At 42.3% G+C, this 19,028-nt stretch overlaps 1 protein-coding gene across 1 annotated transcript; it reads right to left on the reverse strand.

Moving 5' to 3' along the window:
- Positions 1–124: 124 nt before the first annotated feature.
- On the reverse strand, positions 125–18,817 carry LOC140238971 (tubulin beta-4B chain-like). The gene is made up of 3 exons (XM_072318866.1): positions 18,761–18,817; positions 1,485–1,820; positions 125–1,081 (listed from the first exon to the last, which is right to left on the reverse strand). Exons 1-3 carry the CDS (start codon positions 18,815–18,817, stop codon positions 125–127), a joined length of 1,350 nt encoding a protein of 449 aa, XP_072174967.1.
- Between the last annotated feature and the right edge of the window lie 211 nt (positions 18,818–19,028).

The following is a 19,028-nucleotide window of genomic DNA, read 5'->3' on the forward strand; positions in this document are numbered from 1 at the left end:
GGATAATGATCTTTCATTATCTCCAGATGTATCTTTTCAATGTATACAGGATGGTAGTACACGCTCAGATGATGCTCATGGCATTCGATAGGTTGTGGAATATGCATGGTTTAAAGCAAGTCTATTACTGTTCTTGCTGCTGCATGTCGTCTTCCTCTTCCTCGTCAAACTCGCCCTCCTCCTCGGCGGTGGCGTCCTGGTACTGCTGGTACTCGGACACCAAGTCGTTCATGTTGCTCTCAGCCTCAGTGAACTCCATCTCGTCCATGCCCTCACCGGTGTACCAGTGGAGGAAAGCCTTTCGTCGGAACATGGCGGTAAACTGCTCTGAAACACGCTTGAAGAGTTCCTGAATCGCAGTGCTGTTGCCAATGAAAGTGGCTGACATCTTAAGACCACGTGGTGGGATGTCGCAGACAGCAGTCTTGACGTTGTTAGGGATCCACTCAACGAAGTAGCTGCTGTTCTTGTTCTGGACATTCAGCATCTGCTCGTCGACCTCCTTCATGGACATGCGACCACGGAACATGGCGGCAACTGTGAGGTAGCGGCCATGGCGAGGATCGCAGGCTGCCATCATGTTCTTGGCGTCGAACATCTGCTGAGTCAGCTCGGGAACGGTGAGGGCGCGGTACTGTTGGCTTCCACGGCTGGTTAGGGGAGCGAAGCCTGGGATGAAGAAATGGAGACGAGGGAAGGGAACCATGTTGACTGCCAGCTTGCGGAGATCGGCGTTGAGCTGTCCGGGGAACCTGAGGCAGGTGGTAACACCACTCATGGTAGCAGAAACCAGATGGTTCAAGTCACCGTAAGTAGGTGTGGTTAGCTTGAGGGTCCTGAAGCAGATGTCGTAGAGGGCTTCGTTGTCAATGCAGAATGTCTCATCAGTGTTCTCTACCAGTTGATGAACTGACAACGTTGCGTTGTAAGGTTCCACCACAGTGTCTGAAACCTTCGGTGAGGGAACCACGCTGAACGTGCTCATGATGCGGTCAGGATACTCCTCTCGGATCTTGCTGATGAGCAAAGTACCCATACCGGAACCAGTACCACCTCCGAGAGAATGGGTAAGTTGGAAACCCTGCAGAGGATATTGAAATTGGACCATTACAACATAATCATAATGACACAGATGAAACATTAGTAATACCTTACCGTGACAAGTGGAACTGCGCTCAAGTAGGTAAGTGCATTGTCTTCCAAATTGATTGAGGGCGTAACTCTAATTTGTCAAACGATGCACATGCCATGAATCATACTCGTTTTTAGTAATACCAGTGCGAAAGAATCTAATGATCGCAATGACCAATATCTGAAATACGTATAAGCATTTACCCGGTTGACTTATCTTTACCCAAGTATTGATATGGTTCTTTAGGTGTTATTTATCTCCTGCTATGATCCGATCATAAGTCCCCCCCCCCCGTGCTCTGCTTGTCTTTGCTCTACTACTTGTTTTCGTTCAGTAACAGACGGAAACTTACTTGCAAACAGTCACAGCTCTCGGCTTCCTTCCTGACGACATCGAGCACGGAGTCGACCAGCTCGGCTCCCTCCGTGTAGTGTCCTTTGGCCCAGTTGTTGCCTGCTCCGCTCTGGCCGAAGACGAAGTTGTCCGGTCTGAAGATCTGACCGAAAGGCCCCGATCGGACCGAGTCCATGGTGCCGGGCTCGAGGTCGACGAGCACCGCCCTGGGGACGTACTTGCCTCCAGTGGCCTCATTGTAGTAGACGTTGATTCGTTCTAGCTGGAGGTCGGAGTCGCCATGGTAAGTTCCGGTAGGGTCGATGCCATGCTCGTCAGAGATTACCTCCCAGAACTAGAAAGAAGACGGTGAGGATTAGCTTAAGCTTCTCAGCAGAATTTAAGTCCTGCATATACCCGTCATATTGGTGATACAACTAGGATAATTATAAATACACATTGTATCAGCCCGTTTGATGCTGTTTAACAGCTTAAGGTATAGGTTCTCCCTCCAATACTGTAACTGCATTCATGTACGAAGTTTCCAGTCATTCATTCACAGCGCTCCTTTTCAGTGTGTTGATGGTATGAAAATAATAAATAAAAACCCCTAAACAACGCAATAATCTGCGTGGATAGAAAATCCCTTTCTCCTGTTGATTAGCAGGATCGCAACGTCACACTCAAGTACCTGCTTTGTAGGTTCGGGGATTGAGCTGAATATAATTTCACGGTTTGGTGACAATCTGCTCGCCTACAATAACGTCCCGAAATTGCAGATACCCTGGTTACGGAGAAGTATGTGCTGGATGGATATTTCGATCATCTACTTTTCTTCGCCACAATTTATTCACAAGCACGCCATTTCTACTAACCAGCTGCACTAGGTGTTCCAGATTAAAACATCACGTGAAGATCTCTCAAAAAGACTACGGATGAGGATTGTTGCGCTAAGAAAACTATTCAAAACGACTTTGCCAATTGAAGCATAGGATTCAGTCACAAACAAGAAGCCATAAATCAAAGGCAATCCTTTCGATGTAGAGCGTGCTAGACTGCTTGTATAAGAGATAAAGAATTCGTATTTGGTTTCTCATTCTATTCTATCTTTAAGAAGTAAGAAAAGAATAGAATCGGTATATATATCGACAAACATGGCGGTTTTAGCTTAATCTTATTTTCTTCCGAATGAATTGTGCCCCTCCTTCCTCAAGGCTGTTCGGATATACATTATTATAAACTGTACTTCTTTTATTTTTTCCTGGTCTGAATCAAAAAGTTGTATCTAATTCTTGCCGTCTTTCAGAGTTTCTTCATTTCAGATGGGCTTTTATATGAAAGGCCACGTGCCCGCTTCTATAATGACATGCTATATCGCTTCGTAAGTTTTTATGCCACTAACTGATAAGTAGCATAAGTAGCATCACAAATTCTCGGCAAACGTGAGTGTGGGACCGGGGTCTATTCGGATCGCCATGCTCGTCCGCGATTAACATCAGTGGCATACAACGCCATTGATTTTTTACTGCAACGTGCATCTATACATGGCGATGGAGAGCGATGCAAAATGATAATAATGTAATGTTTACACGCTGTTTCGCGTCTGAAAAGAGGAAAAGCCTAGATATAACAGGATATGGATACAAAAGGTGCACACAACAAAGAAATTATTTGCTCTCTCTCTCACTCGTACGCATACACTCTTTGCAGTAAATTCCCTCATTCAACCGCAAACCACTCCCTGGGAGGGAATAACAGAAGATAAGACTTTGAATGATTTTTCTTTCACCCTTGTGAATAAAAGGAAAATAATGCCTCGTTCTCCCTAACGACCAAAGTAACGACGACATTCTTTTATGTTCTATCACGATACACGATGCGATTTATTTACGGTCAATGGCTATGTATGAGAGTATTGTGAATGAGAGAAAAATAATCTATATATATGGCAATACAAATTCCATGGCCGTAGCTGTAGAGAACAGTTATTTCTAACGGCAGTCTTTGGACCCTCATAATTGATCGAGTGATTTGTGGGCAACTAGACCCACTCCTGCTTGTGCATGTATTTGTGAAGAATAGCAGAAAAAGTGCGGGTACTATCCAGCAGACAATTATATGCCATGTCTGCACCGGATAGGCACCTATTATTTTTTTTTTCCCAGAAGAAAAAAAAAAATATTTTCGATAGACAATAATTGGTTGTCGAAATATGATGCATATGAAATTAGCTTTGATAGCCATGGCCGCGGCATTCATTATGGCGGCAATTAAAACTCTCCGCGAAACCGACATCTCTGTATGATAATGCAGTATGGTGATATGAGATGATTAGGGACTGGTTAGATAGACCTGAGAAGTGTGTTAATATTTCAGCTTTCATAGCACGGCAGTTTGGAAGCTTGCTGAATCCTGTTAAAGGTGGCTTCAAAGATCTCTGACAGTTCAACCCTTTCACAGATATACACCAGAATAGCTCACATTTCAAAGAAGAATGTTCATGTAAAATTCAGCACCAACAACTATTAGTCCGGGAGCCAGCGGGGGTCAGCCTAGCTGAAAAGGTTACCAATTTTTATGTATATAGTAATTTAGTACATATGCCTCTGAGTATGGAAATGCACGTCTGGCTGGTCATCGGTGGTGGGTGTGGCCAGGAGGGCCAAAAAAAGGACCCCCCAGAATTAGGCTAGCCTAGCTGGAAAAGTAACCCCATGAAAACAACTGGAACTTGTTCGTTGCACTCACAGGATAAATGAATGACCATTGCCAGACGTTTTAAGTGGTGGGGGTAGCCGCCAGACGCCCTTAAAGGCCCAACTCCAGCTAGGCTAGCCTAGCTGAAAAAGTAACCCCATGAAAACCACTGGAACTTGTTCGTTACACTTACAGGATAAATGAATGACCATTGCCAGACGTTTTAAGTGGTGGGGGGTAGCTGCCAGACGCCCTCAAAGACCCAACTTTTTCCAGCTAGGCTAGCCTAGCTGAAAAAGTAACCTCCTGAAACCCACTGGAACTTGTTCGTTACACTTTCAGGATAAATGAATGACCATTGCCAGACGTTTTAAGTGGTGGGGGGTAGCCGCCAGACGCCCTTAAAGACCCAACTTTTTCCAGCTAGGCTAGCCTAGCTGGAAAAGTAACCTCCTGAAACCCACTGGAACTTGTTCGTTACACTTTCAGGATAAATGAATGACCGTTGCCAGACGCTTTAAGTGGTGGGGCACAGCCGCCAGACGCCTTCAAAGACCCAATTTTCAGTTAGGCTAGTTTATCTGAAGAGTTACCCCGTGAAACCCACTAGAACTTGTTCTTTATACTCAAGAGTTGCATGAATTAGCTTTATCTATACTTAAAAAAGCACATACACACACAAACACACAAACACTCGCCAACACCAAAATTATCAAAACTACCATCACAATACATGAATTATGGTACGTAACGACGATGAACCCTTTATTTATCGCCAAGTTAAATGAGATATGAGTACAAATGTATGTCATTTTCGTAAAGGAAATTGCCACTCTCTAGTATTGATGAGGGCAGTTTCTTGATGCCCCTACCCACCAGACAATGCAAGAAACAAGAGCGGGAATGTAACTTTAAAGTGTTGCTGGAGCGTTATATTCTGGTTAACCCGCAGTTTTTTCTCAACGTGCTTGTTCTCCGGAATGGATAGACATAGCAGAAGCATTAACTGATTTTCTCAAGAATTGCTTCACGTGCTGAAGTCATCTTCTTGATTATGTCTGCTAACTGATGAGGTAAGAATCTAATAATAAAACACATGATATGCGTACGTTTGATTTTACTGTGTCTTCTATTTTTGATTATCTTGTTTGAAAAAAAAAAAAGTTCATTTTTATGAATTATGCTTTGCAATTTGTTTCGCAGCTTTACAACGTTTTCCTTTTGAAAACCTGAAAGCAGAAATAAATCTGAATTTGATTGAATTGGAGCTGCCAAGTCTCCCGGATTTGCTGGAAGACTCCCGAAAAATCAACCCATCTCCCGATCTCCTGACACATGCTCAAAATCTCCCGGATTCTTACATTTTTGAAGGTTATGATATGAACGATATTGTTTTCTTCTTTTTTTATTGAAAACAATTGCCAACTTGACGAGAAAAGAATGGTGTACTGATCACTCTTCTAATGCATATTGCGAGCACTACTACTGAATGCGTATCGACTATCATATTATCCTGTTCAAAATTACAATATACGATTTTCAAATTGGTTAGCAAAATCAGGAGTTCAGGAGCTAACTTTAGTGTATGGCTTGAAAGAACAGGGAGTTTTTCCCATAGAAAAGCACATGAGTTGCACAGCGCTAGTGAGCAATCTTCCATGGCTTAATACATGGTAAGCTTGGTCTGAAGTAAGCAGCTTATTCAAGGGGCTTTTACCAACACCGCCAAAGATTAAGTTTGCAGTGTGAAGGGTCGACCGGTCTTTGCCAACACGTGAAAGCACGTGCATGTGTTTATGTTTCGTTGATCGTAATCTGGTGACTGTTGCCTGGATGGGTAGTGCATTGCTGCTGGACAAGAGGAAGAAGATGTGAGCAAAACAGAATTTTTATTCACAGGATTTGTTTGGGAGCATAATCTTCCCGTTGCAACCACACAGACCATGCAGGACCCCTCTTCGAGAAGATATTTCTGGACTCAAAATTGCCAGCAAGCGCAAGTTTTACATAGTTGTGCTTGATAGAATCAAAACCAGTAGGCCTAAATTTACGTACTGAGATCTGCAGTAGATCTAGACCTTCCATTATTATGTACTATGATGTAAGTGAGTTTTCCAAGCAAACTTCACCAATTCTTATGTTGAGAAAGCAAGCAAGGTCAGGTCCATTTACTGGTGGTGACCGCAACAATAGGGAAGGTGCACAACTTTATACTGTGCTCCAGTTATTTTGTGTTCCCTGTTATTGGTAGACCTGTACATGTACATGTTGTAACGCATCCCCCTCATTTTCCCGGTGTATTTTGATTACAAAGAAATGTCAGCATAGTGTGAAAATAGACTGACAGAATGGCCTATCCCATGAGCTTGAAAATTTAAGTCTCTGTGAATCTTCTGTCTGGTGTCTACATTTTACATAGACATAGTCCTACAAATACATTTTCATGTGAGATTCTCTGACAAACACCAGATCTGAACTTGTTCCAACCCTAGTACCTACCTTTTGTGCCCTTTAAATATATATAAAATATGTCGGTAGATGATACATGCATATGTTTACCAAATTCATATAGCTGATCAATTGCGCTATTTAGAATTGAGATTAGAGACCCATACAATTGTCTTCCATGTTTATTGTCAATTTCTGGTGATTTCAAACCTTATACCCTATGGAGCTTTAAAGGGGAAATGACCCTTGAATTTAGCGTGCTAAACTAGTTCAAACTACCATAAACCCTAGGAGCTTCAGGGCAGGGGGCGCTGGACCCCTTCAGGGGATCTATGGCGGGCCCCTGGACCCCACCCTTCTGCGCTCGCATATCGCGGTCGCGCAATCAGAGTAAGATTTTTCATTTCAAAATGTTGGCAGGTATATATGCGTTTAATTTATCAGCAAACAGCGTTGATGGTTTTTAGACAACTGACAGTTACTATTTAATGTTTCTGAATCATATGTCGTGCTACACAAAACTCCCCGCCGTGGGACAACATTCCGTCGCTCCCTCACAAAATCATACCTCCGCGAAATCTACTGGATTTTATCATCCCAATGTCGGCAGCTCTGTGCATATATGAAGACGATGATAATTATACAAAGACAACTATAATAGCGAAAATAATGTTTTGTACTTACTAAAGTGTTTTCATACATACAGTAGTACATTCGTTATACATAAAACAAAGTGGAATAAGAAATGTAGGTAGTAGGAAATGCTCATCCAACAGCACGCTGCCCTGTTGTTCACACTTCACATTCATTCGATTAGAAGAGTAGGAAATTGTCAAGACACCTAACAAAAAACCACCCCAAAAACCTAAACTTAACTTAATCAAACTGAGGACGGTGTAATGTTCTCAGGCAAGTGTTTTATGTGCTTCAATTTTTTCCATTTACCCGAGTCTGGATTATAGTAAATTAAGTTAAACAAAAGATATTATCCACACAAAACACACATACACAAACGCACAGAAAGCTTTTGTGTGAAGACAAGATTTTAAGTCTTATTTTGAGATGATAATCGTTATTAGGCTATTTGTGATTAGTGTCTTTGAATTAGTCATTCACTAGAGTGCAAGAGTACAAGAAAATCCGCATGCCCATCATCATCTTTAAGCTTAAATACATGTATTGCTTGATCTTCCGGTTAAAAAGCGGCAATCACAAGTATGGATGACAGAGAAGAGCCAATGTCTACTGAAGAGGACAGTCAGGGAGGGGAAGCAATGGATCCAGATGATTCGTTCATGGCTGAAAATCAGGTGAAATGTCTTGATAAGCAAAAAGGCGCTGGCACTCATGTCGAGCTGATTTACGCAGAAACGCAGTTACTTGTACTTTTTTGCACATCTCTTGCTATAACAACAATAATAATAAAAAAAAAAACAAACCCAGAGCAACTGTCATAATGTTCGACCGAATTATTTCATTGACATGAAAAGCGTACAACAGTGTAATATACACTGGTACTGTGGTACAAAATGGAAATGTATACGGTAATGAGACAACTCTATGACTGACAGGTGTGGAATGTCAACACCTATGTAGAAGGCACATTAAATGTTTATGCATTTGATAAAGATTTACTCGTTTTATTCTTTAAGTCAAATTTCTGTACCGAAAGACTCGCATTTCAGGCTTTCAAAAAATAAAAGCTTATCTTATTATTTTTGTTTTAAGACGTACAGTGAAGACGTTCCACATTGCTTCATCTGTGATGAGTCAACAGAAGACAACAAACTGAAAGCAATCTCTGATATGACATGGAATAGCCTAACACGTGCTGCTTCTCTGCGGAAGAAACTGTTGACCAACGACAAATACTCTTGTGTCACACAACGTGTATTAAGTGAAAATGACTGTGATCCGTCGTACAGATATCATCCTTCTTGTCTCAGAAAATTTACCGCGGTAAAGCGTTCAAAGGAAACCAAGACTAAAAATGATGATGAGCCAACCCCCAAAGAAACATGTATCAGAACGAGACGATGCAGTATCATGCTGAAGTCCGATGCACTTGGCTTGATGAAAGGAACTTGTATTTTCTGTGGAAAAAGCAGGAAGAAAAAATCAGGGAAAGAGGAGCCAAGACTGAAGATAGCCACACTTGCCGGTTGTGAGAACCTCGCCCAGAGGGCTGAACGGTCATTGAACGAGCGCATCAAAAGTTTAATTCGCACTGGAGTTGATTTGATCGCCAAAGAAGCAGAGTATCACAAATCATGTCGTGTCCAATTCATGAAGGAGACAGAGGAACATGATGAGAAAGCAGGGAGCTCAGTCTTGACTCATAAAAAAGCATTCAAGTCTGTAATCTCGTACATCCAGAAGGAGTTGATTGAAAGGGAGCAACCCCTGATAGTGGGTGATCTACTGAGCATGTACAGAAATGAGTATGTCACTGCAGGAGGCGACAAGGAAAGTATCAAAACCTACACGTCCCAAAATTTGACGAGAAAAGTGAAAGATCACTTTGAAGACAGAATTGCTGTTGGACTCTACGATTTCAGGAGGGGGAACTTCCTTTATAGTTCAGCAATCACTGAAGATGAAGCCAAGGGTCGCCTACAAGAAAATGCTGTTACAAGTCAAGAGGAAAACAAGCTACGATGGGCCGCGCTTCATCTGAGATCTCAAATCTTAAAATTGCCTAAGACAAAAACCCCGAACCCGGCAACGGTTCCAAATCTGAAGGAAAGTGCCCCAGACATACCAACGCAATTGGATTTGTTCTTCAGGACCCTCCTTGGTGGCACATCAACTGGTAACATTGATGATGGATGCAGTGAGGGATTGGAGCGAAAGGTGGCTTCTATGTCTTCAGATGCCATTTTCAACGTCACTCATGGAAACGTTAAACCTTGGAAGCACACAGTCGTTGGTCTGGGCTTATCGTCACTGACAGGATCCAAACAGACAATGCAGATTCTGAACAGATCAGGCCATTGTATCAGTTACAGTGAGGTGAAAGGCCTTGAAACTGAATTTGCGTATTCGGTCGTAGGAGATCAGCGAGACACTCCAGATGGGATCAGACTCCAACCTGACTTGGCAACTGGCTGTGTATGGGACAACAACGACGCCAATGTTGAAACACTGGACGGGAAGTCAACCTTTCATTCGACGGTTGGGCATACTTACCAGAATGTGGAGCAAGGTGAGAAACTGCCAATCAGTCCCACACCATTCAACTATCGGGAACAGAAGAATCGACGTGCATTTGTCGGGCAGAACCAAGATATACCGCCATTCAGAAAATCTCTTAAGAGCGCCCTGTTTTCCTGCCCTAGTCAAGAGTCTGTTTCTCCGTCGGCATCTCAGCCATCAGTTGGAGAGACCGTTTCTCTTCAGCAATCAAGGTCGGCGTCAACAGATGGAACGTCTCTCCTTTGTCAGCCAACAACGTCAGGATCTCAGACATCACGAGGAGGAACAGTTTTATTTCAGGAATCAAGGACCACATCTCGGTCTACAGAGTCGACAGATGAGTTACCTTCCTCGATCCAGTCATCCGTGTCATCATCTCAGACGTTAGATGGAGAGACAGCCCCTCTTCAGCGATCCAGTTCGGCTTCGCAGTCAATAGACGGTGTGTCTCAGTCAACCACGTCAGAAACTCAGGCATCAATTGGAAGAAAACCCTTTCGGCGAACAAGGCAAGATTCTCGGTCAACAGGAAGAGTGTCTTCCCCTAGTCAGTCAACCACGTCAGAATCTCAGACATCAATCAAAAGAAAGCTACCTCTTCAGCAAACGAGGCAAGGGTCTCAGTCAACAGACGGAGTGTCTTCCCCTAGTCAATCACCCACGTCATCATCTCAAACATCCCATGGCAAAACAGGTCCTCTTCAATCATCCTCTTCTTGCACAGAAAATCAAGCAACCCCTGAAAGCTTTGGTGGCAGTGAACTTCGCCTTAGCCCCCTTGAGCTATACTGGTTTTTGAAACTTAAAGATGGCAACACACCTCTTTTCGCTGGGTTCATGAGCAAGTACACTGACGACCCTTTACCATTGCAACGAATCTGTTATATGGACCCAATCCCGAGATCCCCAACCAACAATGATATTGTGCGAGAGACGATGGTCAGAACACTGAATGTCGCCAAGGCAACCGGCCAGGATTTTGCCGTCGTTACGTATGACTTGGCAGTTGCACTGAAAGCATACAGCATTCAAGCTCTTGAAAGACCGGTCTTTGACAAGCTGTTAATAATGCTGGGAAATTTTCACATCGAGTTAGCTTTCTACGGGGCTGTTGGTTCATTCATCAATGACAGTGGAGTAGAATTTATCCTCTCAGATGCTGGTGTCTTAGCAGAAGGTTCCATGGTCGGTTTCATCAAGGGTAAATTCTACAATAGATGCACACGGATCCATGAGATACTTGCCACTGTCCTTGAACAGAAGTTGTACGATCGCTTCCTTCAAGACCTCTCCGAGAAAGACAGGGATGCCTTCCAAGAGGTGATGGTCACGATTCTTGCTCAACCAGAATCAGCTAATGCAAGACTCTCAGACTCCACAGTAACCAGACACCTTGCCATGTACAATAGTTACTTCAAGTCTGTCCTTGGCGGGAGTCTTGGACCAACGGCTCAATTTTGGACCATCTACATCTTTTTCATCAATCGGCTGCGTAGAGAGATCCAGAGGTGTGTGAAAACGAATGATGTAGATGGATACATCAGGATCTTCCCAATGATGCTGTCTGTATTCTTCTCGTTGAACAGACCAAATTATGCTAGATGGGGAATGCTGTATCTACAACAGCTCAAGACGTCAGATCCCAGAATCCGTGAACTTCTCGGAAAAGGTGCATTCTCCATACGAAGGACCAAAAACAGCTACAGTAGATCGGCCGTCGACCTTTCTCTCGAACAGAGTGTAAACCGTGATGCCGCATCTACCACGAGGGGCATTGTACCATTCAGGAACTCTGAGAACACAGTCCGTCGTTGGGCACTGGCCATGACTCAGCGATCAATGGCCGTCACGGAACTTAAGACATTCGCTGGACTGGAAAATGGGCAATCAGCATCAGCTCAGTGCAGCCTCCCTCGGGTGAAGCGTGACCATAAGGATATGGGTGAGCTGAGCGCCAGGGTGGATGAATACTGTAACCCGTTCGGGAGTGATCCTCCTTCTTCATTGGTCAACATAGCCACCGGCCAGGCAGCGTCAAAGGAGACAGAGCAATATCTTCTGAATACACTCAAACGGGGTGAGGATCAAAGAGACAGATTCCAAGAGGAGTGGACTGATAACAGCTGTCGTTTCCTTCAACCACTGAAACGGATTCGTGTCCAAAATTTCGCTTCTCAGAATGCACGTAGCAAAACAAGGCTTCCGGCATCCAAAAAAGCCATCTTGAAAGCTGAAAGTCTGAGAGATGTGTTCGTTCGTTTGATTGTGGCTATTGCGGAGAAAACATCGTTTGACCTTCTACACGTCGTATCAAATCCGATTACGACCTACCCGCTGGCGTTGGCACACTGTGATGGGATGCTCGTCAAAACTGACAAATCTGCCTTACAGAAGAAGCTCGAATCCATTCAGACAGAGAAAATCACCGACGCAGATCTACAAGGAAATTACGCCAGGGTGTACGACGGTGGACTTCTGTTGCATTCTGTCCTTTCGCAAATGAACACAGGTGTGTCGTATGGATCCATTGCCCGAACCTTGCTTTCGGTGGCACTTTCCTGTAGAGCTGATGAAGTTCATGTGTGCTTAGACAAGTACGTTGAGAATTCCATCAAGGACAGCGAAAGGAAGCTGCGGGGAGCCGTTGACGCTTCCTTTGCAATCCGTGGTGCAGAGCAGACTCTGAGGCAAAGTGGACAAAAACTCCTCACAAATGGAGTGTTCAAGAATGAACTGGCACAGTTTCTCTTGAAGGAGTGGGGCAAAGATCACTACTTGCCCTTCTTCAATGGCAAGACATTGTACGCCTCTTTCGGTGGCGAATGCTACAAGTACTCATCAGGAGAAGGCAGCTGTGTAGATGTTACCAAACCATTGCATCTTCAAGGGGACCACGAGGAAGCCGACACCCTCGTTGTTTTCCACGTGGCTCACATCATTGAAGAAAACATTGTGGTCCGAGCCTCGGACACAGACATCCTTGTCATCTTGATTGGTTACATTGGCCAACAGCGTCCAGAGGTCAGCACCAGAAAGAATGTAGTAATGGACTGCGGCATGGGAAACAGTCGCAGATACATCAATGTGTCCAATATTGCTGTCAACTTAGATGAGATCTCCATGGGCCTTTCCCGGGCACTCCCAGCATTCCACGCTTTCACCGGATGTGATTTTACCTCAGCATTTTATCGGTACGTGAAATGCTAAGTAGAATTTGCAGAAGTCCTCTCATGAAAGCTTGTCCTTGGTCATGTGGTTCATATATATATGTATATATATATATGAAAGAGTAGCGATTCAGTTACATGTTACTCAAAATAAATTTATAACGCTCAGAGAAAAGAGTTACACGTAAATAAAGGGAAAATACATTAAAAAATTCTGAAAATGCTCAATAGGATCAATGGAATCAATGGGTCTGACAAAATACTTTAATAACCCTATTGTTCTCCGGCTGCTCAGTCTGTTGGTTCCTTAATCTGCCGGAGGTTCGTAACCAAAAGAAAAAAAGTTTATTATGCTTTCTTCCAGAACTGCTGATTCACTCCTATTCCAGAACATTAAATATGCATTATATTTTTACTTATTAACCCATCTATTCAGAGTGTTAGTGAATAGAATACTGCATTGCAGTTCTTTCACTTATTCTTAATAATTTATAGGTAAAGATACACCTTAAAGTAAGACATTATTTATACATGTTTAAGTAGGGTTTAGTAATTGCAAGCATGGTATTTTGCTAATTTTAACAAAAAATCAACATAGCAGTAAATAAAACATGTAGAAAAATGGAACAAAATATTGTCTGTGCCTTTCATTACTTCGAGAGATGGACTGACAACCATGAAAACTGAATCTTTACGTATGATGAAAACAATTTCTTTCTTAGAAAGTGTGGTTTTTAAACTTCTTAAATTTGTACTTTTGTATTGCAGCAAAGGTAAAACCAAGCCTTTTGACATTGTTCAAAAGGACAAGTCTGGAGCTTACGTGAAGATGTTCATCAGTCTCGGAAGCGGGCAACAGGAGAGTGACGATCTAGATGTCGCGTCGGAGTTTGTTTGCCGCATGTACGGACAACACAACACAAGCAACATCAATCAAGCTCGTTACAACAAGATGGTTGAAATGACTGGGAAAATTGATGAGGTATATCGAGAAAAATAGTTATAAGACTTTTAGTTCTTCTTCTGATGTTTTTGTATACCGGTACTCATCATTTATTTTGCAAATATTACAAAGAACCTATGATAACAAAAATTCTGATCATTATCCTTTTGCGCAGACATTGTAATTTCTAGTCAATATGAATCACTTTAGCCTCTCAGTTGCCAATGTTCTTTCACCAGTTCAGAGAACTTAACAAATAAGTGAGAAGTTGCTGTGAATCCTCTCCAGCTTGGCCATGGTCACTGTCAATTTAGCATTGAATTTTGGACTTCATCAGTCACGTCTTTGTCTTTGTAATGATAATGGTAAAAGACAAAGATAAAATGACGGAATGAAAACTTGTCACTGCAGTATTGAGTACTAATTACTAATTTCACGAATTTTATTACTTGAATATTGTCAATGTTTCTATTTATTTTTTGATAAATTAGGAAAGCCCACTGGGAAACATCAAGCGGGTTGACTGCTCACTACTGCCGCCATGCCAGCGCACCATTCAAATGAAGTTTCTTCGTACTAAATACGTCGCAACATTGTGGAATCGTGCCTCGACAGACGTCCCAGGAGATAGCCTCTCTCCAACAGATTATGGCTGGACATTGGAGGACGGCATGCTAGTTCCAGTCTGGTATGAAGGCCCAGCAATACCGGACAAGTTGTTTGGAAATGACAGAGACGACGTAGAGGAAATTGAAACTGATGCAAGTGATGATGAGCCCGAACAAGACAGTGTCAACGAAACACCTATCATTTCAGATGATGAAATGTGGAGCGAGGATTCTGGTTCCGAGCAAGAAGATGATTGTTCAGATTAAAGAAGTATCTGAAGATTACATAGCTCCATATCGATTTTTATGACATTGATCACTTGAAGGTTTACTTTTATGTCACAAGACATGTGAAATCCATGGCCGACGATAACAGATAAGCAAGGGCCAGGTGCGATATGGATTGATGCCAAAAAGAGCGCATGCTTCTCTGATACCTACTAAGTTTTTTTTTGTGTGTTTTTTTTTGCCTTTGCTCTAGTTCGTAACTCAGCACTTGTGCACTCTCCGTTTAACATAAATATGACTGAGAATATTCTTTAAGCGGTGAGTCATGTTTCCATCGCGGAGTATTTTCTACATTTGGCAAGCCTTTGCAAACGGGAAAACCTTAGTTCATTGTGTTTACGTGTCATTCAAAAAACAATGTTGAACAATTTCAGATGCCCTTTTTTAGGTTATGAGGAGCACATGAGTTCATATGAAGCATGTTATGAGCTGGAAGTTTCTATTTTTATGCTTCCCCTAATGAAACTTGCCATATATGTGTATTAGGGGGTGAAGTTGTGCTTATCAACTTATTGGTGCACATGCTCAAGGTCAAACACATACAATTTCACTATTTCCCCCATATCTATGCAATTCCTGAAGATTTTTTTTCTCGAAACTTAGTGTATACATGTATTATCCAATCAAGATTCTCTGGTGAAAGTTTGGGTCATGGGGTCTAAGGTCAAAGGTCAAACGGTCAAGTAAAATATTAAAACTTCATTTTTTTTTCTCCGTACCTTGGAAATTGTTGAAGGTATCTTCATGGAACATAGTATATATACACGTACTGACTGGCAGTGATTATTTAAAGAATTTAGGGTTCATGGGGTCAAAGCTTAGGGGTCAAAGGTCAAATGCAACACTTCAAAATTTTGCTATTTCCCTCATGTTTATGCAATGCCAGCAGGATTATTATTTTTTTACACTTGTATGCATGCGTAACCTGATTAAAATTCTCTGGAAAGTTTTTTATTTCTTTTTTTTTTTTACCTCAAAGGTCAAAATGTCAAACATCAAGTGAAACTGCTGAATTAACTTTTTCCTCCATATCTCGGAAGTAGCTCAAGTTATCTTGAAACTTACTATATATTTATGCATGTTCTGCCTGACAGTAATTATCTTCTGAATTTTAGGGTCAAAGGTCAGATGGAAATGGTAACAATTTACCATTCAATACAGAAATTGCACTTTTCTCCATCCTTGAAAATTACTCAACGCATAAATGTATGAATGGGTCAAGGTCAAGTTAGTTCATAAGTTGGCATTTTAAGCTATGTACACCGAGTACTTACAGAATGGACTTCTTGTTACAGAAGAATTTTGTTTTCTTATGAGCTTGATGGAGTATTAGACAAATGTATCTTGTGTTTTCAACAACTGTTGATGTATTCCCTTTTGCTAATGTCCAAACAGTACATTTGCCAAGTTTTGATTGTCTTTTGTTTTATCAAGGAGGTAAGAAGCTTAATCATTAAAAAGCCTTCATAATTATAAGAGGAGATACTGTAGGATGCGATTTCATCAAAAGTTGTGATTTTCAAACATTTCCAAACTGCTATAGATGAATATTTCTTCCCAGGGCACAGAAAGAAAGTAGTTTTTGTCTTGTTTTTTTTTTCATGTCAGTATGTTTTAATACCAGCGGGTTTACGTCCATCCCACCAATTTCCATCTGGATCCTGTACCCGGCCCTGTCTTTTTTGCTTGTTTGTTTGTTTGTTTGTTTGTTTGTTTTTGTTTTTTTTTAAACTGCATATCAAACGAGAGCATGCTTGAGAAAAGTCCCCATATGTTTGATGGGGCAATTCTTTTTCCCTGTCTATTATTCTTTCCAAATAAGTTTTTTTTTTTTTTTTTTTTTTTTTGGCTATCACTGAGGACAAATACAGATACCTTATTTCTTTTACAAAAACTACAGCACTGTATATTCTCATATTTCTACAATTTGCTTGCCCTATTGATATTTCAAAGCATGTGTCCTTGTGCGCTCAAGAATCTGCCCCGTTACTAATAGAGTTGCAATATCCCTAAGGAAGATGACGTAACCACTTTACTTGGCGATGGAAGGGTCCATCGTCGTTACATACCATTATTGGTGATTGTCATGCTTATGGTTGTGGTGTTGGCGTCTGTGCATGTGTGTGTGGGTGTGTGTGTGTGTTTTCGTGTGCTTGCGTGCACGCGCACGGAGATGGTGTCTCTGGGCTATCTGGCAGCTGAATTCACGCCACTACTCGAAAAGTCTAACAAAGTTCTTTCATGCAACTGTTGAGTTAAAAAACAAGTTCATGTTGATTTCACTAGGTTATAATTATACTCTTCAGGTAGGCTACCCTAGCTGGAAAAAGTTGGGTCTTTAAGGGCGTCTGGCGGCTACCCCCCACCACTTAAAACGTCTGGCAATGGTCATTCATTTATCCTGTAAGTGTAACGAACAAGTTCCAGTGGGTTTCAGGAGGTTACTTTTTCAGCTAGGCTAGCCTAGCTGGAAAAAGTTGGGTCTTTAAGGGCGTCTGGCGGCTACCCCCCACCACTCAAAACGTCTGGCAATGGTCATTCATTTATCCTGTAAGTGTAACGAACAAGTTCCAGTGGTTTTCATGGGGTTACTTTTTCAGCTAGGCTAGCCTAGCTGGAAAAAGTTGGGTCTTTAAGGGCGTCTGGCGGCTACCCCCCACCACTTAAAACGTCTGGCAATGGTCATTCATTTATCCTGTAAGTGTAACGAACAAGTTCCAGTGGTTTTCATGGGGTTACTTTTCCAGCTAGGCTAGCCTAGCTGGAGTTGGGCCTTTAAGGGCGTCTGGCGGCTACCCCCCACCACTTAAAACGTCTGGCAATGGTCATTCATTTATCCTGTGAGTGTAACGAACAAGTTCCAGTTGTTTTCATGGGGTTACTTTTCCAGCTAGGCTAGCCTAATTTTGGGGGGTCCTTTTTTTGGCCCTCCTGGCCACACCCACCACCGATGACCAGCCAGACGTGCATTTCCATACTCAGGGGCACATGTACTAAATTGCTATATACATAAAAATTGGTAACCTTTTCAGCTAGGCTGACCCCCGCTGGCTCCCGGACTATATCTATGGAGCAAAAGCAGTTCATCGCTATGTCGCCGTGCATTCTCGGTTCGAGAGATTTGTCTGCGAAAGCAACACGCTATCTTGGCCAAAAGCCCTGCAGTCGCTTTCGAGATCCATTCTGAAGGCTGCGTTTGGTTTTCTTGTGCGTGCTTTTGCCTGCCCTCTATTACAGCTATTGTCCTTCGCAAAAACGCTCCTTTGAAGAAGTTTGAAAGGGATGTGAACAACTCCACTCCTCCTCCCCCACCCCCATAACAAGGACAAAACAGACTGTAAAAGGGCAAAATGATTAGAATATATTGAATAAAATCAGAGTCAATATCTGATGCGTTACATTGACTAGACTTCAAGGAACAGCAATAGATATCAATATGGTTGAAAGAGAAAGAGAGAGAGAAGACCACAATGACAAAGAGATAGATGAATAGAGAGAGATGAATGGACAGGTCGGAGAGAGAGGAAAAAGCGCCGAAGAGATAGAGCAATGCATAATAATTATGTATACCGCATTTGGAAGTGCACAATGTATGGTCTCTGTGGGCACAATATGTAAATTTGGAGTCGACTTTTGGATTGATAGGTAGGTAGCATCTAATAGCCGTAGAGACGATCAAAACACTTAAAGACAATACCAGTCTTATGTATATAACCGTGTCTTTTGGACCGTTCGGGGTCAGAAAAAAAAATTCTGGGTATACGCAATATAGCAGGCGCCGCAAACGTGTTGTTCTTATCCATCACGAAGAAGTTTGATGTAATCATATATATTTTAAACACGACTTGGAAAAAAAAATTGCGAACAGACGATCAAACATAGGGAAGAGCAGCAATACAGACAATAACTAATCCCTAGGCAGAATATTATTTAGAATTTCATATCTCACCTTGGCTCCGATTTGGTTTCCGCACTGGCCGGCTTGGAGATGGACAATTTCGCGCATGTTCAAGATTTCCAGAAAGACACTTCGGGTATAAAATAAGCTTAGATGTATTGGGCACTGCTAGGCTGAGAGATGCACAACTTCCTTCTCTACTCCTCCTTGATTTGGAAATGGCGTTTTTTAGTCCAATGACCGGTTGATATAATTACTGAAAAGGGGGACAAATAATCTGCTGAGGAACCAGTTGGTGTTCTCGCACCGGTAAGCACCA

Source organism: Diadema setosum, chromosome 15, assembly GCF_964275005.1.
Source record: "Diadema setosum chromosome 15, eeDiaSeto1, whole genome shotgun sequence".
NCBI lineage: Eukaryota > Metazoa > Echinodermata > Echinoidea > Diadematoida > Diadematidae > Diadema > Diadema setosum.

Bases quoted from the DNA above. Each gene is read 5' to 3' on its own strand.
- LOC140238971 (XM_072318866.1), bottom strand. From the start codon at position 18,817: ATGCGCGAAATTGTCCATCTCCAAGCCGGCCAGTGCGGAAACCAAATC. The intron at 1,821-18,760 runs GTGAGATATGAA...TCTTCTTTCTAG, and splicing joins GAAACCAAATCGGAGCCAAG to TTCTGGGAGGTAATCTCTGA. The intron at 1,082-1,484 runs GTAAGTTTCCGT...TATCCTCTGCAG, and splicing joins AGAGCTGTGACTGTTTGCAA to GGTTTCCAACTTACCCATTC.